Genomic DNA, 22,452 nt, shown 5'->3' with positions numbered 1-22,452 from the left:
CATCTCTTTTTTCTCCTATCCAGCCACATCCTCAGTGTGTAGTTTTAGCTTGTTTCATCCAACAGGTACATAAGAAGGCATTTACGTTTTTTCTCTAACAAGCATATATGTTTTAAGCTTTAAATGCAAAATATAATTTTAGGCTATGTACTTCCTAGCCCAAAAGTACCTTTTGCTACACAACTTTTCATGGCCCACTGTCTAAGAGGTGGGCTTGATGGTCTACATGTTGGCTATAGTAACCCTACTCTCCATTCCTGACTCTATGACTTCTCAAGGAAATGCTAAGACCCTGACTGTCTTAGTTAGGGTTTCACTGCTGTGAACAGACACCATGACCAATGCAAGTTTTATAAAAGACAACATTTAATTGGGGCTGGCTTACAGGCTCAGAGGTTCAGTCCACTGTCATCAATGCAGAAACATGGCAGCATCCAGGCAGGAATGGTGCAGGAGGAGCTGAGAGTTCTACATCTTCATCTGAAGGCTGCTAGTGGAAGACTGACTTCCAGGCAACTAGGGTGAGGGTCTTAAGCCCATACCCACAGTGACACAACCTACTTCAACAAGGCCACACGTCCCAATAGGGTTACTCCCTGGGCCAATCATATACAAACCAACATACTGACATTACTAACTACTGTGAAAATAGTATATGATGATTATAATTCTTCCCTTCTACCCTGTGGTCATATATGATGTGGGTTTATCTACAATACACATATTGTATAATATTTTTAAAGCAAATTAAAATAATTTTGCAAGAAGCAAATATGATAGGATTCTTTGTATGTAAGTGCTAGATGTACAGTCAGGCAATCCACACATAGCAGCTGGGCAAAGCAAACTCATCAAAGAAAGGAGACCTATGTCAGACTCCAAGTCCAACTCTCTTGTAGTGGTCCTAAGCTCCACTGAGCCAACTAGCTCACAGGAGGCAGCAGAACTCAGTAGGTGTGTGCATTGGGGGAGGGGTCCAAACGAATGAATGCATTTAAATTATCACAGGCCATGGCATCTTACCAAATAAGAACTGAGTTGTTCTCACCTTTTTTAGTTAGTGCTTCTATCTTATGGATACAACTGCTCAATTCCTTTTGGAGTCGCTGAACTTCTAGCAGGCCTTTTTGTTCCCACAGGTTTTTGTTCTCCTCTAGTCTGGGTTGTGGCTGAAGTCCTGGATCATGGGTAGGCGGTGAATTTGGCACAGTCAGATCAGATCGTCCTGGATGAGACGTGTACACATACACCTTGGCACCTGAGCTGGCGATGCTTACTCTGGACGGCTGGTGGCTGCAATGGCAGACATCCTGATTCTTCGAGTCTTTCTTTCCCACCTTGGTGTGCATACACTTATGAGAGCTATGGGGCTGACTTCTGAGATGATCTTTTACATGTTCTTCAAACTGTCTTCGTTTTACATCTCTTTTGGCTAGGTGGACAGCATAGCTAAGCCTCTCTTCTGATATGACAGAAAATGAGACAGAACTGCTTAACTCATTTCCAGCTCTAAAATCCAAGTCTTTACCATGATACAATTCATTGTATGAGTGTTTCAGTTTTTCAATTTTAATTCCATGTGGGCAAGAGTACCGGACTGCCAAATTGCTGGGATTTGTAGGAACATTCCTATTAAATTGAAGTTGGTTCTTTAAGAAATAAACAAAAGTAAGCCCACATTAGAAAAATATTACATATATCTCTCTATATATCTTTCTCTCTCTCTCTCTCTCCAGTGACCAATATTTTACCTAGAAGATTATTTGTATGAAGAGATATTTTTCTGGTGTGCCTATAAAACCACCTGCATACATGTCATAAAAGGTTCTCTACTAAAACATCTAATCCTGCAGTAACAGCATTCCACCTGATAACAGAATACCGAGTCTGCCTGTAAAGGCTACTTATAAAGCTTCATGCAAGAACCAGCAAGTTCTGCAACTCCCAATTACAGATATGCCCTGGTTCAGAATGTCAAAATCCAGTAGGACACGAAGACCCTGGATTAGAGCTTTCTTTCTTTCTTTTTTTTTTTTTTTTAAAAAAGATTTATTTATTTATTTAATGTAAATACACTGATGCTGTCTTCAGACACACCAGAAGAGGGTGTCAGATCCCATTACAGATGGTTCTGAGCCACCATGTGGTTGCTGGGATTTGAACTCAGGACCTCTGGAAGAGCAGTCTGTGCTCTTAACCTCTGAGCCATCTCTGCAGCCCGGATTAGAGCTTTCTTAACAACAGCCCCACAGGCATACACTACACAGCAGAACTATGCCAGCAGATGCTAGCCCTAGGTCTTCCCGGGATTTTCATCTGGTCATTAGACACACCTTTTACCCTGAGCGCATAAAGCACTTTGTTCTAAACAGTCGGTCTCCTTACCCAGGCTTACACAGACTTACGTTCTTACCAGAGTTTATCATAACAGACAGCCTTATGATGTTCTACACTTAAACATAAACATCCTTTTACATTCCTCACGGATTTTAAGACAACTTTCACTGTTGCATTTTCTAATCTTCAAAAATCAGCCTTTCAGGCTGAGCTACAATTGTATTGAACAGATAAGATTATTCTAGTTTTTCCATTAACAGGTACATTATTAGTACAGGTGTGTATTTAGGATTTTGTTTTGTTTTTCTGTTTTTACATTATTTTCTTAGGTGAAGTAATATGCTCTCGGATTATCAGGTCAAGAGAAATAAATCATTTTATGACTTTACAACTTAAAAGAATCCGCCTACTAGGTAAGGGAGTAAGGGCGTCCATGTCACAGAATGCAGTGGACCCTACTTCAGGGCACCTGCACTGGGAGGTCTCTCTAACACTCACAATAAACATGCTCAAACAATCACATGTATATGCTAAACCTTGAGGAGCTTTTTAGGAGGAGGTGGGTAATAAAAGAGTAGGGAAAACTTCACTAAGAGAAATCAACCAAAAGTGCACAAACTAAAACAACAACAACAACAAACAGTAACTGAAATCTATTACCTTATTTGGGGAATGACTTTTCTCTAAACTCAATTCAATGTCCCCAAGACTGATATACACACTAGGGGACAGGTAAACTGATGAACTCCTCTCTAATGTGAACACAAAAAGTCTCTTTAAATTAGGATTCAAAATTCATGCCTAATAAAAGGATCTCTGATGTGAGGGAAAGTGAAATGATACATGAGTGATAAATTTGACTACATTAAAAGAAATTTCTTAGCTGGGCACTGGAGGCACACACCCTTAATCCTAGCACTTAGAGGCAAAGCGGGCAGATCTGAGTTTAAGGCCAGCGTGGTCTATAGAACGAGTTCCAAGATAGCCAGGACTACACAGAGAAACCCTGTCTTGAAAATAAATAAATGAATAAATAGATAAATAAAATTTCTTTGTAAAATTTCTCCCTGACTAAGAACCAACAAACACGCACACATAAGAAGCCTAAACAAGGCAGGCAGTGGTGGTGCTCGCCTTTAATCCTAGGTAGGCGGATCTCTGTGAGTTCGAGGCCAGCCTGGTCTACAGAATGAGTTCCAAGACAGCCAGGGTTACACAGAGAAATCCTGTCTAGAAAAATAAAACAAAACAAAAACAAGAACACTAAAATAAACCAAAACCCCCAAAACAAAAACAAACAAAGCCCCAATAAGCAAAGCACAGAAGAAAATATTATTTGTAAGTACAAAGGGCTGTGTGTGTGTGTGTTTGTGTGTGTTTGTGTGTGTGTGTGTGTGTGTGTGAGAAAGAGAGAAAGAGAGAGAGGAGGCTCACAAACACCTGTAACATGGGTTCTTTTCACCTTGACACACACCTACACTCACTACATACACAAATCTACACACACACACATAATTAAAACAATTTTTAAATCTTTAAAAAAACGTTCAACCTTATAAAAAGACAGTGAAATTCATGAGATAAAAAAGTACACACTCCCAATAGTCCACATATAAAGGCTTACTTACTATTATGTGGTTTGTAATTGCCAATTACTGAAATCAACCTACATGTCCATGTTACTCACGGAATAATCTTTGGGATAGTCGTAGAAGAGAGTACTAGAAATGGAAGACATAGGATGTCTCTAGGAACTGGTGTGGCGGTATTGCTTAGAAAACATGGTGGGAAAGTAGCCATAATATCAAGAAAAGAAGGTGCCACAGAATATGTGCATGCATCTGGTCCTTAGGACATAAAGAAATGACAAAGGATACTGGGAGTTAACGAGGTCAGCTACCCCTAGGCCATGAAAAACGAACAAAAGGATGAGCAGGCGGAGGCAACACTGTCCTCATCATCTGTTTGCACAGGTATGCAATGGAACCATGTGAATGCTTCAGTACACCTCGGAGGTGGGCATAAGATATCAGAAAACCCCAGAAAGGACATCAACAGAAAACAGTGAAACAAAACCAACCACACTAAAAAATGAGAGCAGAAAAGCATTCTAGCCTGACTGTTAGACACACAAAGCGCTTTAAGTACTGAACTCTTTTTATTCATGCATCTGAGGACTGAGCGATTAAATAGCTGTTTGTGGACAAGGGGCACCAGGCTTCACACACTCGCCAAGAGGGGTCCAATGCCCTCTTCTGGCCTCTACAAGTATCCTTGCACACACATGTACACATACAACTCAGAGACACACACTTTAAGTTTTTTTAAGTTATTTTCTTAAGTATGAAAATGATACAACTAGGTAAGAAAGTTCATTTGTAAAGTGTTCTGAAATATTTAAAATGAAAGCGGCACTGTTTGTAGCTTCCTTTGGAATGCTTATACACAAACCTCAGAGACAGATGGTTGAGCAGACAGAAAGCAGGGCAAATTATTAACAACTGCTAAATCTAGAAAATGGCTTCAAAATGTTCAATGTCTTTTTATTTTTCAACTTTTCTTCATGTTTAAAATGTTTTGTAAAAAATATCTGAAGGAAAACAGCAAAACAACCTGGGGCTGAAGATTCCTGGGGTCACTCCTTGGACCCAGTTGGAGACTGGATGCCAGATGAACACACGTAGAAGCTGGCTGGCTCGGTCCCATCACGTCAGATAATGAACATGAGCAGCTGCCTAGTCATCAGGCAAATCTTCCTTCAATGAAACAGGTATCAAATTAAACAGTACAACTATGTTCAAATAACAGATTAAAAAACCCACAATCCCATGCATATACAACAATATTCCAGAGTGAACTCACAGTAACCTCACACAAGAAGGACTGCTTAAAAAGAGGTCTATTGGTCGCATTTATAAAAGCAGCCACTTTTATTTTCAAAACTCTTATTTTTAAAAGAACAGGGAGCCACTATTTTAATGATAATCCCTTGGGCTATTTTCATTTTAAATCCTAAGGGTCTAGTACTATTGGGACAAACTATTGTTTTTATGACTTGATAGTTTTGTGGACATGTTCTACATGAATAAATCCTAACTTCTGGTTATAAGAAGTTAGAAGAACTTCTGGTTATAAGAGGAGAATGTATTCATTCCAGAATGTTAAGTAGCTCAGATAAAATTCCAAGCAGTTCTAACTAGAGCTGGGGTTTGACTAGCTGAATGGGCGCTCTAGAATTAGCTCCCCCACCATCCCCACCCTGTACACATTCACAGTGAGACCATATTCAGGCTACTGAAGAATCTAGGATGCTGTGAGGAGCTCCACCCCCATCCTTCTCTTTATTCTGAAGATCTTTTAACACACTTGAAAGGCCCTGCCACTTGAGGGTAACCATGTTGTTACACATAGCTATTTACCTATTTCATTGTCTGTGTCTCAGCTTCCCAGATATACATGACTCCTTGAGAATTGAGGGCCTGTCTTACTCTTTTTATTTCCCACAATCAGTACTTTGAACACAGTAAACAATTTAATGCATGGTTGCATTGAGCAATTTTCTGAGAAATTATAAACTTTAAATATACTGGAAAATTTGTTATCTCAAAGAATTCTAGAGTAAATCAATTGGGAAGTTCAAGGTTAAGAGGAAAAAAACCTAGCTTAACTTTTTAAAAAATAATCCAAAGTTTACAGACTGGATCCACTTAAAGGCAGATACATTTGCAGGAACATAAAGACAGCTGTCTGTACACGATTGCTTGTTTCTAAGACTACAGTGACATGATCCAAGAAGCAGATGGGAAACACACTAGTAAGGCAATGCCAATTGGCCTGCCAGCACCACAGGGATGGAGCTGAAGCCACAGAATGAGCTGCAGAGGTTAGACTGTACACCTCAAGTCAACCATCACACACACATTCACACACAAGGCCAAAGACACACCCATACCATTCCCTTGTAAAAAGTCCTGGGATAGCCCTCTCCTGTAATGCATTCCCCATCTTTCCAAAAGTCTCCCAATTTGTTACCCTACACACCCTGTGACATCTGCCACAAAGTATCTCTCCAGGAATCATGAGGTCCCTACACATCAGTTCCTTCATCCATACCCAAGACAAACCGTCCCCCAACCTCTTCCCTCCCAGAACCCCAGGCCATCTCCAACTGTTTTCTGTGTATCTACTAGAAGCAGCCTCTCAACCCACCCTCCCCCATCTCTCCTAAATCACTCACTGTCACTCTAGCTTCAGGAATCCCTCCCACAGCTCTCTTCCCATTCCCCTGCAGATCATCTCTGAAATGGCGAAGGTCTATTTCCTCCCTTGAAACTGCCGGCACAGTTGTTCTCATTGCAGATACTCTGGGAATATTCTCAGAGGTTGTTTCCTCCCCTGCAGCCCTTGGAATGACCCACATCCTGGTACCAAGCTCACCTGTGTAAGACACTTCCGCAGCCTGGCCCCTCCCTACAAGTCCCAGGCTTCCTCTACTCACTGTTTCGTCCCCTGGTGTCCTTACTCCCTCAGTGGACAGTTTCCTAACCACTGTCAGGTCAGAGACACCTTCATTTACCTCCTCTCCAGAGGGTTCAGTCGCCCACACTGCTGCAGGTACATGTCTGACCATGGGAACCCCAACGCCTGCAAGCATCCCCTGATGCGAAGCCTCCCTGGCTGCTCCAAGAACTGTTCCACTGTGTCTCCTCCACAGACCAGAGATACCTTCAGAGCCTGCTTCCCTCTCAAGTTTAGGGACACTGGCAGCAGTGGGCACCTCGGCCATTTGTCTTCTTTGCCACATCCCTGAGCTTTCTCCACAGCCTCTATCCACCACCCCATGAGGCCCCAAGAGCCTAGAAGTTGTGGGCTCTCCTACAGTTGTGGAAATTCTAGCAGCCACAGGCACCACAGCAGACTGTCTTCTCTGTAAACCCTCAGAGAGTGTCGCATCCCCCATGGACTCAGGGAGCCCCACAGTCACTGATACCCTTGTAGGTGGCCTGCCTCCTGAGTCTGAGACTCTCTTACAGCTGTGCTCCCACACAGAACTAGATACCCTGAGAGGCACACCCACACCAGCTGGGGATACCCCTACAGTCACAGGTATACCTACAGTCTGTCTCCTTCCTGATAAGCCTGAGAAACTTCTGGAGACAGCCTCTATCTTCAGAGGACCAGGTATTTCAGGAGCCAGAGGAACCCCAAGAGCTGGTCTCCTTCCCCATGCACATGGGAGAGCCTCAGATTCACTATGCTCTACCACAGATGAGCACTCCTCAGGAGCCACCAGCCTCCCACAGGCAGCGTGAGTTTGGCCCTGCAGGTTCACACCATCTGTAGAGCTGCTTTCCTGACACACCCACAAGGCAGCAGGTATACCCAGAGCTGAGGGTACGCCTTCTGTGGCACACCTGTGCTTTGGCTCAACTGCTTCAATCAATCCCACAGCCCGCCTCCTCCCACAGGGCCATGAGAGAGCTCCACACCTGATATCCTGATCCACAGCCCCAGGTGTCCCTAAAGCAGCAGGCGCTTGAACCTCCTGCTCCCTCATGACCTGCCTTCTTTCCCACAGGCTTAGAGGATTCCCTCCATATGTCTCTTCCATAACTGGCCCTGGCAATGGCTCAGCCAGAGGAGCTTCCAGAGCCTGCGGCCTCTCCCACAGGCCTAACACATCATAGCTGGTTTCTTCTTCCCTATCTCCGGATACAACCCCAGTCTGTGGCAGCTGTCCTGTTCCCCACAGCCCTGAAACTATTGCATCATCTGCCTCCTTCCCCCAAGCCCTGGGTGCTCCCACTGCCTGCTCTACACCCCACAGGCCCTGGGCACCTCGAGAACCTATCTCTTGCTCCTCAGAAGCACACAGTTCTGCAGCCTGTGTGGCTCCCCATGCCCCTGGGTCACCTCCACATCTAGCTTCCTCTTCTCTAGCACAAGGCACGCCTACAGGCTGCCCCATGGTCCTTAGGCCAGGGATACCCCTAGAAACGATATCCTCCACCTCTTGTCTCCTTTGCCACAACCCTGGGCCCCCATGGGAGACCGTTTCATCTTCCAAAGCCCTGGGTAGCACCAACAAGGCATCAGGCCCCCCTTCAGTTTGCCCCCTTTCCCATAACATATGTCCATATTCAGCTTCTTCTGCCAGAGCCCCAGAACCCTGCACTGACTGCCCTCCCCCACACAGACATGAAGTACCCCCACATTCCCTCACTTCTCCAGCTCTAGGCCTTTTCAAGACCTGAGACCATCCTAAGGCCTCAGGCAACGCCACAGTTTGTCTTTTTTCCCAAGGGCCCGAGGCAGCACAGTCTATCTTCTCTACTACCTCAGGTCCACCCACAGCAGGCAACGTCTTCCCAGCTTGTCCCTGCCTACAAAGGATGGAGCCTCTCTCACAACCTGCCCCTATTCCCCTAGCTGTGGGCAGTCCTGAGGCCTGGGGGAATGTACTAGTATGTCCTCTCACCCAGGGACCCGTGACACCACCTCGGCTGGTCTCGACCCAGGAAGCTCGCCCAGGAATACCCTTCTCGACCGGCCCCTCTCCCGCAGGAACAGAATGGAGCTCCACTCGGCTTCCTTCCCAGCATCCTGAAGCTACCCTCATAGCCTGCACCTTCAACCACAGTTCCAGGATGCTCTCATGGCCAAGTGTTCCTGGGCGACCTCTCCTCTCACAGCTTGGTGAGCTATTGTCTAGCTCCTCCTCCCCAGATACAGTCACCCACACAGACCCAGCAGGCCCAACCACCTCGGGCTCGCCCACAGTCCCGTTCACCCACACTGTTCTGGGGTCCATTGCTCCCTCAACCGAGCCTGCCGACCCAGGTGTCCCAAAGGCCTTGTTCACCCCTGGGGGGGCTGTGGGTTTCACAATCCTCTTCACTAAAGGCCTCCGACCATTCTTCAGCCTCCCTATGTTTGCACAGAGCATCCGCTGCACTGAAGACCTCACCCGGCGCCTTACTCCATAGCCTCGGGACAGCCCTGCACCCCACCTCCTTGCCCACAGAGGCCGAACACTCCGCCGCAACCTGCCGGCCCTCATGCAATGAGCCGGCATCTTCGCTGCCAGCGTACACCCGCGTAGCCCGGACTCAGCTCCTGGACAATTCCTTTCCCCAATGCAACCTCAGGCACGCTGTCTTTGCACCTGTTCCCCTAGACAGCATGCCCCGCACACGCACTCACAACACTCGGATCCAGCCTCGCTGCCTTTCTGCCTGCCAGCTCTCTCCAAACCCCCGCCCAATCCCGGACGCCGCCCCCAGCCCCGGCCCCCCTAAAGTCTGACAAATGGAAAGGTAATAGGAAGGGCGGAGCTGCAAGGCAAGCCCGGGGCGAAGGCTCTCTCACTGTCTCTCTGCCTAATGCAGCTTCCCAGAATTCCCCCAGCTCCGGCCCGAGCCCACCTGGTAAGGGCGAGGCGCGGCAATCAAGAGACCACAAGGCGACCCCAAGCTAGGCCTCGCTTCCGGCCTCTCGCCCAGTCACCATGGCAACAGGCGCGCGGCTGTTTGAGAGCCGTTGAGTTTCCTGAGCCATTTGAAGATCAACGTATCGCGACGGGCTTTGGCAGTCATTGTCCAGGAAGCCACGGTGGGGACTAGACCAGGTTAGCCGGCTAGATGTTTGAAGGAAATTGGCGCCAAAAGAGAAACTCCAGCAGACCAAAAAGACGGCCCTACGGAATTCTGGCCATCCAAGGCTCCCGTAGCCCGGTACTGCTGCGGCGGCACCGCCCACCAGGAAACTTAGCCACGCCTTACTTGGGCCCCGCCTTAAGGCGGCGGGACCCTGGGGCACCTCCTGCGCTCCTCTCTGGAGTGTTGTACTCATGGCCACCTTCGAGGAGGTGAGCGTGTTAGGCTTTGAGGAGTTCGACAAGGCAGTGAAGGAGCATGAGGGCAAGACCATTTTCGCCTACTTCAGCGGTTCTAAGGATACCGAAGGGAAGAGCTGGTGTCCGGACTGCGTGGAAGGTGAGACTGGAACTAGGACTGGGGGTTGCTGCGCCACAGAAGTGGTAGGAAGAAGGCCCCTGCTGAAGTCAGAAAGTGGAATGAGATGAGGATCTTGGTCCTGCAGACCCGCAGAAGCGTCTGAGCTGCACCCTGCCTCTCGTTAGGTCCCTACTAGCTCCACCTAAGGATGACCCTTATTTTTATCATGGATTCAGATCTTGGAACCTAGTTCTTTAAAATTCTCAGTCCCCAAACGATTGATTAGTCTCACTATAAAAAGACCAGACTCACAAGTTTATCTTTCCGTTAACAAATATGTATGCTGATTTTCTGAGTGTGTCTTAAAGACAACCAGGACTAGGACTTAAGTGATTCACGAGCCCAGAGGACACTCGACTTTAGCATCCTATCTTACAAGGGGTTAAAGTCTAAGACTGGGGACTGGGGAGGGCGCGGGCTATCGCAGTCGATGTATAATTACTTTTTAACCTTTTTAAAAAGCTGAGCCAGTCATCCGAGAGGGGCTGAAGCATGTGGCTGAAGACTGTGTGTTCATCTACTGCCAAGTAGGAGACAAACCTTAGTAAGTGACCAATCATGTATACTGTTATCTCCAAACATGGACTAGATTAAAAAGTTGGGTAGAAAGGACCTCAGATAATTGCTCAGGCTCTGTGTTTTAAGTATTGTCTGGTAAGCCAGTTAGAAGTATTGAATTCATATTCACCGTTTATGTTTCAGCTACATATCATCAATGAATTTGGTCTGGAATAATTAGAACTCAATTGACTTTACATTTATGTTTTATCTTAGCCACAATTTAAACTTTGCAGAAAGTGACACATAAGTTAACAGAAAAGTTAACACAAAAGCAGTGATTACTAATATATTATATATAGGTCAACAGTTGAGTAAGCTGTAATAAACCAAGTATTTTTCATTATCTTCTTCCCTTTGGAACAGCTGGAAAGACCCAAATAATGACTTCAGACAAAAACTGAAAATAACTGCAGTGCCTACACTACTTAAATATGGAACAGTAAGTATCTACCTTTATGTTGTAGCTATAATGTAGTTAAAACTCAAGTTGCTTTAAAGTCAAGTTAAAAGAGCTTGACCTTTGATTTCCAACATAACATTGTTGTTCAGAGTGCATCAGAAACACACAAGTTGGTGTCCATTCCTCTGCCAATCCCAGTGAACTATAAATAATAATAATGAAGATATTAGTGTCTGGGGTATGTTTTGGAGCCATTTCTAAGATTCTGTATTCAGAAGGAAGTTGACTCATTTCTGAAAGCACCTTTGTTAATGTTTTCTAAATCCATTTTTCAGGTTTAAAAGGGCTCTCCCTTTATTTCAGCCCTGCCCCTAGGATCCTAAATTAAAGAGTTGAGGGAAAGACATGGCACTGGGCATGCTAACTCTTGTTACCAGCCTATGGGGCTTCGTGGTGTGGACATTTAAGGCCTTTCAGGCCAAGTGTTGTAATGATTCATCTTGAGACAAGCATCCTAACTATTTAATAAAGCTTGTTGTAACTAGCTGATGGCATAATTTCTGTGTTCAAAAATTTGTCAAAGTATTCACTCCACCCCCTAGGAATATTCATAACAGCAGTGAAAACTTAACCGTTGTTTTTACAGCCTCAAAAACTTGTGGAGTCTGAGTGCCGGCAAGCCAACCTCGTGGAGATGATCTTCTCTGAAGATTAAGATTTGATGATCAGACCTTGCCAGACTGTGGTGGCACATGCCTTTAGTCCCAGCACTCATGAGGCAGAGGGAGCTGGATCTCTTTGAGTTTGAGGCCAGCCTGTTCTAAAAATTGAGTTCCTGAACAGCCAGGGCTACATAGCAAAACCCTGTCTGGAAAAAACAAAACAAAAAAGCCTAATGATTGCAATTTTGTACTGATTGCCTGTTTCATTTAAAAGAAGCCACATAATTGCTTTGAATTGATGAGTAAATGATGTTGTTAAAATCATTGTATGTCTAAACAATAAAGAAGTAAAATACAAGCCGTTAATTAGTTTTTTAACACATGGCTATCTAAAAGATTTGAGTAAAATGAGTCTTCAGTATGGTAGTAGTAGCTCAAAGGAAATATTGAAGATTAAAACTTATTCATTTCCAAGTCTGCAGCAATTAGTATCTATTACCTTAAACTCTGTGTATTTGCCAGACCCTTTTCTGCCTTTGAAATGGAGAACTTCATTAAACCATTTAGGAAATACATGGAAGTCATATGCTTAATTCAGGCAATTTTGTTTCACAAATGTCTAAAATGTGATTCTCATGGTGTCAAACAGGCTGGTTCTCTTAGCCACAGGCAAAGTACTACTATCTAAATCTCAATTTCTTCAAATAAGGATTGTGTCAGGCATAGTGACACATAGCTATAATCTTACTACCTTAGATGCTAAGGCAGGAGGATCATAAGCAAGGGTAGACTACAGAACCAGACCTTGTCACAAATGAAAAGCCCAACTATTGTTCTGCAAGTAATACAAGAATGTGGACTGAAGAGGTGATTCAGTGCTAAAGAGCACTGGCTGTTCTTCCAGAGGATGTGGCTTCAAATCCCAGCAGCCACATGACAGCTCATGAGATGTTCATAACTACAGATCCAGGGGATTGGACACTCTCTGCTGGCCTCTGAGAGAACCAGGAATGCAAGTGGTATGTAGATACACATGTAGGCCAAAGATTCATACACATAAAAAAAAAAAGTTGGGCCCTGTAGCCACCTTGGAGCCCAGTACTCGGGAAATTGAAATGGAAGAATCACAAGTTCCAAGGCAAGCTGAGCTAAAAAGTGAGAACCTGTCTCAAAAAACAGAGCGGTAGTTAACAGTTCTTGCCACCCTTACAGAGAATCCAGGTTCCCAGCACCACGTGGTGGCTCATAACCACCTTCAACTGCATTCCAGGGGATCTGATGTCCTACTCTCCTCCTTCAGGACCAGAACATGGGGCACATTCACAAAAACAACACAGATATATAAACATCTGTTTGAAATAGATTAAAAGAATTCAGAGTGTTTTACGACAGTACCTTCTTATGGTACTTACCAAATAAATGCTAACTTTCCCAAAGGTGTTTGAGGCTCATCTTTAAGGACAAAAGTCCATTTAGTTAGTCTTTCCCCACCACCAGCAGGTCAGCTAACTTACAAAATGGAGCAATTGAGCATATCCTCTCCTGCAGAAAGAAGGAACTTAGAGCTCCCTGACTCCAGTCCCCTCTACTAAAAACAGAAGGAGTGTGTAATGGCTATTCCTGGTTGTCAAGCTGATTACATCTGGAATGAACTACAATTCAGAAATGGAGGGCACACATTTGATCCAGTTTTTAAGGCATAGTAGCCATGAAAAGCTTAGGCCCAGGTGAGGTAATCCCAGGAAACTTTAGTCTCAGGAGACTGAGGCAAGCAGATCTCTGAGTTTAAATCCAGCCTGGGACGGAGCAAGTTCCAAATCCAGGTGTAGTGGCACACACCTTTAGTCTGGGCTATACCTTCTGTTGGAGGTCTACTTAAGGATGATGGAAGAAGGAAGGCTCACTCTTCTTGCCAGCACATCTGCTGGAACCGACTTCTTCAGGATTCTAGCCTAGCCAGAAGACTAGCTGAAACAACTAGCCTCATGGGACTGAGCATTCACAGCTGCCCATTGTTGGGTTAGTTGGACAGCAGACTGTAGTGACTAAAAATACAATAAATCCCCTTAATATATAGAGAAATCTGTAAGTTCTGTGACTCTGGAGAACCATGACTAATACAAGGCGGATCAATGATATAGCCCAGGGTAACACTGTATGTCACCCCTATGTTCTTAAACTGTTCTAAAATACCTAACATTTCCATTCTTATTCACTTGGTTCTGTTAAATGCAACTGAAATTTACAAATCCCCAGAGAAAGTAGAGCAGTCCTGGTTTAATAGAAATAATCTATTAACAAAAAGTTTGCAAACCAAAACATAAAGGTTCTGAACACTAATGGGGCAGAAGAGTCTTTTTCTCTGTACTGTACAATAGCAATACATTATATACATGTCCTAAGAGCCTGGTCTGTCCCAGCTCTTCATTTTCCTGCTGTGTTATTCTGCTGTTGCTGCTCTGCCAGGGCTTGCTGAAGACGCATCCGCTTCCTCGAATAGTGCTGCCAGTGTAGAATCTGCTGTTCATCGATGAATTTCGCACACTGAGCGTTCACCAGCTCCTTTCGAAAGTGTTCATATTGGAGCAGTTCTAACATATGTAAACACTGAGGGTACCTGGGATGAAGTTCATAAGTTAATTATCAACATAATTTAAGGCATCCCAAGTTCTAATTCAGATACTCCCCTAGAAATTATCTCAAGCCTACCATTTCTATTACTATAGTACCTTTGGTAATATCACTCCTATCATGTTATTTCAGAACATTATATAAGATATAATGAAGTTAGTTCATAACCTCTCTTGAATTTAAACATCTATAGCTGTTACTGCCAAGAGGACATAGATGAACAAAAAAAAAAAAAAAAACAAATCTACAAACAGGTTAGAGCTACAAGGAAGTGCTCCCTAGCCTCTGGCTATCGATGAAGTAAGCGGCTCACAGAAAGCCTCCAACCAGAGTGGAGATAATCATCTTCCAACAGCTTGGCTGGAGAGACTGAACTAGAAGATAGCTAAGGCTTTCAATCCCCAGTCTAAAAATTTGTTAGCACGTAACATGTTATAATCTTCTAATAATAACTTCAAGTCTATCATTTGGATTCCTAAAGGAATCTATGTTTGCATCATGAAGAGCAAATCTACAGACAGCCCAGGAATCAAGTCAGAAAAGTGATGAGGATAAAAAGCGAAGTATGAAATGTTTTCCTCTAATTTTTAAAAGAGGGTCTCTGTGTGGCCAGCTGCCTTGAAATATGCTCATACCCAGGCTGGCCTCAAACTCACCAAGATCTGCCTGCCTCTGCTTCTTGAGAGCTTGGATTAAAGGGATGCCAGGCTTAACTTCTGGTTTTCTGTTGTCCCCTTCTTTGAGGGAGGCATCTAGACAGGGTTTATTGTGTGGCCCTGGCTGTCCTGGAAGTAGCTGTAGACTGAGCTGGCCTTGAACTCAGAGATGCACCCACCTCTGCCTCCCAAGTGCTGGGATCAAAGGTGTGTACCAGCTTATTTTTCTTTTTAAGTCAAAGCAGAGTGTGAGTTTGATCGTGTCTGTGTTTGTTCTTTTAATGTACACAATACAATTAGCACAGTGCTTGAAACAAAAGACACTAACTATAAAGAAGGGCAGTACCTCTAAGACTCCCAGAAAACAATACTTCCTACCTTCCTGGATTATGGGTTGGTTAGACACGACCAAATTACATTAGAACTATGGTCTAAAACCAGTTCACTGAATCTTAGCCTGCAAGAACAGAAGCGGTATGTTCTGGCTTATATTACTTAGAGAGTAAACTGGCTCTCACATAGTTTGGTTTGTTTGAAGGGAGTAAGGTAAGAATGGTAGCAGAAATAAATGCAATTCCTATAATAACCCAAGTTAGAGATGGCAGTGTCTTACGTTAACTAAAAGCAGAAAGATTCAAAATACCGTTTTCCATTCCGACACCGAGAAAGCTGCTCAATATCAGTACTTTGTATTTATAATAAAGTATACACAGATTTAGGATTATAAAAATTAAACTTACTTTAGATATTTGGCATATTCTGGTTCTTTCCAGTAAAGCAAGTACTTAAGATAATTAACAAAAGCTTTGTCTTTGAAGTAACCTCTTTGGGCAAGAACTGAAAGACACAAAGAAACAATCTGTATGTCAACCAACTGCTGGACTACTGATTTGTAATCTCTAACATATTCTTATCCCTACCAACAGAACACAAGGAACTAAGAAACACAAGCCTTTGTTTGCTCAGTTAATTCTTACAGACCAGCTCAAATAAAACCCCATTCAAACACATCGAAGTAAATAAATACTATTACAAATTGCATCTCCTCTCAGAAATCGTTAAGAGCTAGCTACTTAAGTTAATGATGTACTTAACTTACAATTAAGGTAATTTGGGTTCGCTAAACATTGCACAAATTCCAACTCCAACTGAAACCGAAGTCGATTTCCAGCATCATCTAGGAGAAAAGTGACAGTAAAAAAGAAAATCACCCAAAATAAAAGCCACAATACAAATATTGATTTGTAGAAACAAAAATAAACCGCAGGTGAGACAGCTCAACGGGTAAAGGTGCTTACTTTACAACAAAGTCTGATGACCTGGGTTCAATTCCCAGAACCCACAGGGTTGCAGGAAGACATCGGACTCTGCAAGTTGTCCTCTGACCTCGGCATGCACCGTCCCCCCACCCCCCCCCCCCCGCACGAATGAACTCAAATAAATATCAAAGTGCAGAAGAGACTTCCTTAGAAATTAAAGATATATATATATATATATATATTCACTACGTAGTGAGACCCTGTTTCCAAAACAAAAATATTAAAATAAAAAATAATAAATCTTTAAAGTTAGTTGAGGAAAAAGTAAGTAGAATGGGAATTTACCACCTGCAGGCCACTATGTTAGCGGAGATCACTGGGTAGTCTGTAATAGCTGTGCGGCTCCCTATGTTGTTATAACCACAACTACCAACAGTTAAGCAAAAACAAGTGCTTCACAAAAAGAATGATGCAAAATGATTAAACAATGGAGAGAAGACGGTGGTCCGCATTAGAACACACGGGTTATCGACATTTCAGGCAAGTTCTCGGGAGAAGCTCCAAGAATAGACAGTGGAAGGTCTCAGTCCTCTCCCACAGCTGAGCCAGGAGCCAGGGTTGAAGTAGGGATGTGAGCAACCCAGGAGCAAAGGTGTTCTCACAGGCCATATTCTAAGCAACACCGCCTTCTCCTCAGCCGGTCCCAACTCTAAGGATGCCAAGTTGAGCCCGAAAAACAGCGCAGGGAAAGGAAAACGGGAGAGGATTTCGGGGCGTAGGACCATTCCCTTGGTGAAGACTCGGGGTGCAAGACACAACGCACCTGTCTCCATAGCGACGGCCGCGGCCATAACAGAGAAGCGCGAACACTATCAGCCCGACCGAACCGCGACTTCGATTGGAGAGAGAGAATCCGGAAGCCTCGGCACCTACTTCCGGTCGCGGGGTAGCGTGGGACACGAGGGCGGGGACAACCTCCCTTATGGGAAGAGTAGTCCCGCCCATCTGTGTGGCCCGGGCCGGCTGCGCGCGCAGAGATCGAGCGGGGCGTGCCGGAGGACTTCTCGGCTTTCGGGTCTCAGAGCCCTGCTGCATACCCTGACGTAATACACCACCCTGACGTCACCTTTCCCTGTGTAACGTGACGCAGAGCATGAGCCTTGGGCCTCTTTGTCCCTCCTGACCAAGGTGTACGGGCAGGATGGCCTCGCCCCTTAGGAGCAAGTCCTCCTCCCCGCGAGTGGAAAGCACCCGCCACAAGGAGACATCGACTGTCCGCGTGGAGACATCGTCCCACCGCGAGGAAACGTCATCCCACCGCGTGGAGACGTCCTCCCGGCAGGTTCGAACGTCTTCCCGGCAGGTGGAGACCTCCCAGCGCCACCGAGAGGGGCCCTCCCTCACCCCCTCCACAAAGCGACTCCCTCAGTTCCTCGAGGTGTCCTCCCAGCACGTGGAAACCTCCTCGCAGTGCACGGAAACGTCCTCCCGCCACGTCAGGGCGTCATCATCCCTGCGGGTGGAGACTACTGTGCACCGCGTAGAGAGCCCAGCCAGGAGAGACAAGCAAGCCGCTCGGCAGAGTGCCAGAATGGCTCGATGATGTGCCATGGTCCTTAGCCAGGACTGAAGAGTTGCCAGCCAGCCAGCCAGCTTCCAGGAGAGCCGAGCATCTTTGGTTTCATGGAAACAGCCTATAAATCAGTGGAAGAAACAGGCTGTGGTTTCTAGGAGCTCTTAACATGAATTGACATTGCAGCACCTTAGACCATCCTGCTGTTGACCCCAGTGTACTATTAACTTGAAGCCAGCACAGAAGGGTTTCAGATTTGTAGTGCTGTATAAACCCAGCTGATGGACAAAGAGATTCTTTGAGTCTTTACACCAGGTAAGTTTTATAGTCTAAGGTAGCTCTAGAATGTGTTGACAACTTGAAATTTGCAAAGAGGGGCCAAACGTGTCATGATTCTTGACTACTGGCCTGATCATAGACTTCGTTGAAACCTACAGGGCCAGGCATCATCTTTCATAGCTTATTAATTGACCTTTATTAATATATTAATTATATTTCATAATAAGTTTTCTCATGTTAAGTTGTTACAGTATTCCATCTACACTTAAAAAATAGATCAGGAAGTATTAGAAAAAATAGGACAGCTAATAATCAATAAAATAATAATCTTGGAAGGGAAAGTAAAGAAGAAGCCATGACACTTGACCTGAGGTGTGAGATTGGCAGAAGATGGTTACTGAGTACCTATTGCATGCTAGGTACTAGAGCATGTCAGCTATAGCAGTGGAAAAGACTAAGATCTTCCTCTAGTGAAAAGGCATTCAACAAAGGGCAAACTAAGACAATATTCTGTTGTATTCCTGTGAAGGAAAAGGTATCCTTCTTGTGATAGAGAGTAAGGAGCTCTTTAGAGGCTATGGTCAGGGAAAGCCTTGCAGATTACATTTGGTCTGAAGTTTGTGTGGGTGAGCAGTGGGTCATAACAGGAGCTAGAGGAAAGTGCATTCTAGACAGAAGGAAAACCTACATTTAAAAAAAATTGAAGAGCCAGGTTGTGGTGACGCACGCCTGTAATCCCAGCACTCTGTTAGGCAGAGGCAGGCGGATTTCTGAGTTCAAGGCCAAGCCTGGTCTATGGAGTGAGTTCTAGGACAGCCAGGGCTGCACAGGGAAACCCTGTCTCAAAAAAAAAAAAAAACCCAAATTCCAAAAAAAAAAAAAAAAAATTGAAGATGTTTATGGAAGAGAAAGACCAGTTAGTATATGAGAGTGTGATATAAGGAAGGAAAAAAAAGAGGAAGATGCCACTTTATATAGAGTCTTGGGAATTTACTGTGATTACAGTAAAGAGTTTGAATTTTATTTTGAGATCATCAAAAGAATTTGATAATAGGGAGCAAAGTGCATGTTGCAGTTTACAGTTTAGAACTACCTCTCCATCGTTGTTGCATTGGTACCCAAGTTGGGAATGATTGGTCTCCAGAAGCGTGTGTGTTTGGGGCGGCATGGAAGGTCTACTGTTAGCCTCAAGTGCCTGGAAACCAGGGATGCTGCCATCATCCTGTGGTGGCCATCAGCACCCCGCCCTCCTCCAACAAAGAATCTCTGTGCTGAGAAAGGACAGAGTGGTAAAGTTGAGAAACATTCAAGTTTCTAGCAACTTTGCTAGAGCATGGTCCACTGAGCAAATCCCTCACTTCTGCATAGCAGAATTGTGGAAAGTGGAAAAACAGTCATGGAAGTGTGTGGAGAGCATCTTCTGGTGCAGAACAAGTGTTCTCAGAGGAAGAGGATGTGTTGCTCTGTAAGGAACCCTCTGCCCTTCTTCAATAATGCACGTGCTATTTGCCACTAGAACAGAAGGCTGCAAATGATCCTGATTCAGCAGGACTCCTCATGATTTATAGTGCTTACTACTTCCAGGCACTAATTTAATCCCAGGGAGTGTACTGTGCTGTCCACTGAAGAATGGGAGCACAGGTCAGAAGAAATGTCATAACTGGTAGAGATGTTATAACTACCCCCACCACCCCAAAGCTACCCGAATGCCTCTCTGCCTCATAAAACTCCCCTTAACAAAGAATTAACTAATAGCAAAGAATTGTCAGTCTTTTCCAGTTTACTGATTGTTTTTAATATGGCCAACTGTGCCTTAAATAAACAAATAAAAAACAAAAAGCATTTGCTTCTCTTTAACAGTGTTCCTTATTGTCTTACAAAGTGGTATGTGTTTAATGTAACAAAATAAATCATAGAGTTATAGCGCTTAATACACTATCAGATTTCCTGTCCATTACTAGCCTGGAAATAATGTCAGAAATGTGTTTGTCCAGACTTTTCTCCATTAATGACAGCTTCTGTTTCCTCTTTTAGTAGTATTTGGAAGACTGGAATGTGCCTCTGGAAAGGCCAGGCTCCTGCTTCTGGATCATGGGTGCTTCAGGAAGGATCCTGGTAGATTCCCTGTTGTCCTTGCCTCATAAAAGAGATTTTTATCTAGGTTTCTTCCTCCATATTTCACTTATTCATGTTTCAAAAGCTGGAATGCGAGAGAGAGAGAGAGAGAGAGAGAGAGAGAGAGAGAGAGAGAGAGAGAATGAATAAATGTGACGAACACGTTTGCCAATAAATCTATATTATACATTCCACAGCTTCAAACTGAGAGTGTGTTTCCATGAAGGTGGTTGCTAACGTGCCTGTTGCACTTTGTAAATGTTACTGTTAGTCATGCCACGTGTCTTCCTCATTGTTCTCTGTAGGAAATAGTGCTGCTGTGCCCAGCATGTGTTACACAGTGTTAAAGACAGCATGTGCAACAATAATGGATGAAGAACAGTATTCTCCATTTGCAGTGGAGAAAGCCTTTAATGACACAGTCTAACAATTGGATTTATTATGCTGGGTAATAGTTGTGTCTTGCCTTTAGCTGTACCAGCCAGGTTAGTTTGAAAAACTAAATAAATGCAAATTCTTATAAAGGAATCACTTCTATTTTCATACTCTTGTGTGTGTGTGTGTGTGTGTGTGTGTGTGTGTGTGTGTGTGTGTGTGTGTATTAAAAACCTGGGAGTGGTGTACAATATGTACTGCCTATTGCATTGAAAAGAAATGGCTGGGTATGGTGATGCACACCTGAAATCCCAGGACTAGAAGAGGTTGATGCAGGAGGATTGCTATGAGTATAAGATCAGGCAGGACTATATGACTATATAAAAAGTACTAGATTAGTCAAAGCTACATAGCAAGATCCTACCTCAAAAAATAAAACAAAGCAAAAAAAAGAGAAAGAGACAAAAGGGGCAAGGCTAGTCAGACGGCCTGGAGTGTAATGGTGTCTGCCACCAAAACTGATAAGCTGAATTTGATTTCAGGGATTCATATGGTAGAAGAAGAGAATAAACTCCCAAAAGTTGTCTTCTGACCTCCACACATATATCAATGGGTGTATAATATTTTATATAATTTAATACACATAATGTATAATTGAATATAAATATATTTAATATAAGTGCATTGAATACAAATATAAAATATATTATACAATTTAAAGTATAGTAGAGTAATATATACTATATTGAATATATATTTAATTTAAAAAATTTTTGAGGTTTGCATTGATAGGATCCTCTTTCCCCAGACTACGCAGCCCTGGGAAGAACCAGAAATCCAATTAACAAGGTGTGTATTTGTCACATCTTTTTCTGAACTTTACAGAATTCCTGTCCCCTCATTTGTTCTATTGCTCTCATCCTAAAAGAGCTAATGCATATATTCAAGGCCTGGATGTCTGACTCAACCTATACTGGACTAAATAAATAGCCTTTTCCTTTATTTCCCCTGCCTGAGTCCTTAACACACACCATAATCAATGCTTAGAATTTCATGGCTGTAAGAAAAAAAAAAAAAAAAAACAACAACAACAGCAAAAATAAAACACAAAACTTGTCCCAGAGTGGCCAAAATAAGTAGCGGCCCACCTCTCCTGCGGTAAGTCACGCAGTCTATCATCCAGAAATGCCATCAGATCAATCTATTGACTGCCTCACCACCTGCATACAGCACGTTGTTCTGTTTGTACACTTGCTTACTACTTCATGGCTACAAGATACTTGTGTGTCTGTAGGCTCCTGCCTGTGTTCCTCTCAGATGGAAGGCACAGCAGAAAGCAGGGTAGTTGTTCTTCCTACCAGTGTTTTTCCATGTTAGCTGGAAGGAAAAACCTATACCAGGGACTTATAAGTGTATCTCTTTGACCCAAGCTCAATCATACATGTTATCTTTAGCTGCAAGGGATTCTGGGAAAACAGGTATTTAGCTTTCTAGCCTAAATGGCGTTAGAAGAAAGGGAAGAGGCTGGGAACGGATCCTCAGGGAGCCAACATCGTGTTTTCTACAAGATGCTTCCAAGCACAGTGGTG

General features: G+C 43.9%; 5 protein-coding genes across 17 annotated transcripts in view; 2 read left to right on the top strand and 3 right to left on the bottom strand.

Annotated features, from left to right (window-relative positions):
- Window positions 1-10,027, bottom strand: part of Kiaa0753 (KIAA0753 ortholog) — a 51,500-nt gene extending 41,473 nt beyond the window's left edge. For 7 of the 13 annotated variants that reach the window (XR_007979664.1, XR_007979665.1, XR_007979666.1 and 4 more), the window contains exons 1-3: window positions 9,762-10,027; window positions 4,951-5,093; window positions 1,049-1,649 (exon numbers count right to left, since the gene is read on the bottom strand). Coding sequence is in view for 10 of the 13 variants with exons in the window: in XM_052193875.1 (XP_052049835.1) it covers window positions 1,049-1,649; window positions 4,951-5,043 (694 nt within the window). In the remaining 3 variants the exon portion in view is untranslated. Of the gene's footprint in view, window positions 1-1,048; window positions 1,650-4,950; window positions 5,094-5,756; window positions 5,841-8,815; window positions 8,925-9,347; window positions 9,414-9,761 lie in introns of those variants that run through there. The other 6 variants (XM_052193870.1, XM_052193874.1, XM_052193873.1 and 3 more) reach the window with 6 other exon arrangements.
- LOC127694393 (uncharacterized) lies at window positions 5,971-9,412 on the bottom strand. The gene has a single exon (XM_052195937.1). The coding sequence runs from the start codon at window positions 9,410-9,412 to the stop codon at window positions 6,524-6,526; it is 2,889 nt and encodes a 962-aa protein (XP_052051897.1). The 3' UTR covers window positions 5,971-6,523.
- An 85-nt stretch (window positions 10,028-10,112) lies between the features above and the next one.
- On the top strand, window positions 10,113-12,333 carry Txndc17 (thioredoxin domain containing 17). Its single transcript, XM_052193882.1, has 4 exons — window positions 10,113-10,331; window positions 10,815-10,896; window positions 11,277-11,352; window positions 11,960-12,333. The coding sequence occupies exons 1-4, from the start codon at window positions 10,187-10,189 to the stop codon at window positions 12,026-12,028; spliced, it is 372 nt and encodes a 123-aa protein (XP_052049842.1). The 5' UTR covers window positions 10,113-10,186; the 3' UTR covers window positions 12,029-12,333.
- A 1,903-nt stretch (window positions 12,334-14,236) lies between these two features.
- On the bottom strand, window positions 14,237-17,458 carry Med31 (mediator complex subunit 31). The gene is made up of 4 exons (XM_052193881.1): window positions 17,345-17,458; window positions 16,362-16,439; window positions 16,003-16,099; window positions 14,237-14,592 (listed from the first exon to the last, which is right to left on the bottom strand). Exons 1-4 carry the CDS (start codon window positions 17,370-17,372, stop codon window positions 14,400-14,402), a joined length of 396 nt encoding a protein of 131 aa, XP_052049841.1. The 5' UTR covers window positions 17,373-17,458; the 3' UTR covers window positions 14,237-14,399.
- A 100-nt stretch (window positions 17,459-17,558) lies between these two features.
- On the top strand, window positions 17,559-21,006 carry C10H17orf100 (chromosome 10 C17orf100 homolog). The gene is made up of 2 exons (XM_052193879.1): window positions 17,559-18,409; window positions 20,408-21,006. Exon 1 carries the CDS (start codon window positions 17,723-17,725, stop codon window positions 18,122-18,124), a length of 402 nt encoding a protein of 133 aa, XP_052049839.1. The 5' UTR covers window positions 17,559-17,722; the 3' UTR covers window positions 18,125-18,409; window positions 20,408-21,006.
- Window positions 21,007-22,452: the final 1,446 nt, after the last annotated feature.

This window comes from Apodemus sylvaticus, chromosome 10 (genome assembly GCF_947179515.1).
Source record: "Apodemus sylvaticus chromosome 10, mApoSyl1.1, whole genome shotgun sequence".
NCBI classification, from domain to species: domain Eukaryota; kingdom Metazoa; phylum Chordata; class Mammalia; order Rodentia; family Muridae; genus Apodemus; species Apodemus sylvaticus.
This window is presented reverse-complemented; position numbering and strand designations above follow the sequence as displayed.

Bases quoted from the DNA above. Each gene is read 5' to 3' on its own strand.
- C10H17orf100 (XM_052193879.1), top strand. From the start codon at position 17,723: ATGGCCTCGCCCCTTAGGAGCAAGTCCTCCTCCCCGCGAGTGGAAAGC.
- LOC127694393 (XM_052195937.1), bottom strand. From the start codon at position 9,412: ATGCCGGCTCATTGCATGAGGGCCGGCAGGTTGCGGCGGAGTGTTCGG.
- Med31 (XM_052193881.1), bottom strand. From the start codon at position 17,372: ATGGCCGCGGCCGTCGCTATGGAGACAG. The intron at 16,100-16,361 runs GTAAGTTAAGTA...TGTGTCTTTCAG, and splicing joins GAACCCAAATTACCTTAATT to TTCTTGCCCAAAGAGGTTAC. The intron at 14,593-16,002 runs GTAAGTTTAATT...ACTTCATCCCAG, and splicing joins GAATATGCCAAATATCTAAA to GTACCCTCAGTGTTTACATA.
- Txndc17 (XM_052193882.1), top strand. From the start codon at position 10,187: ATGGCCACCTTCGAGGAGGTGAGCGTGTTAGGCTTTGAGGAGTTCGAC. The intron at 10,332-10,814 runs GTGAGACTGGAA...CTTTTTAAAAAG, and splicing joins GTGTCCGGACTGCGTGGAAG to CTGAGCCAGTCATCCGAGAG. The intron at 10,897-11,276 runs GTAAGTGACCAA...CCTTTGGAACAG, and splicing joins CAAGTAGGAGACAAACCTTA to CTGGAAAGACCCAAATAATG.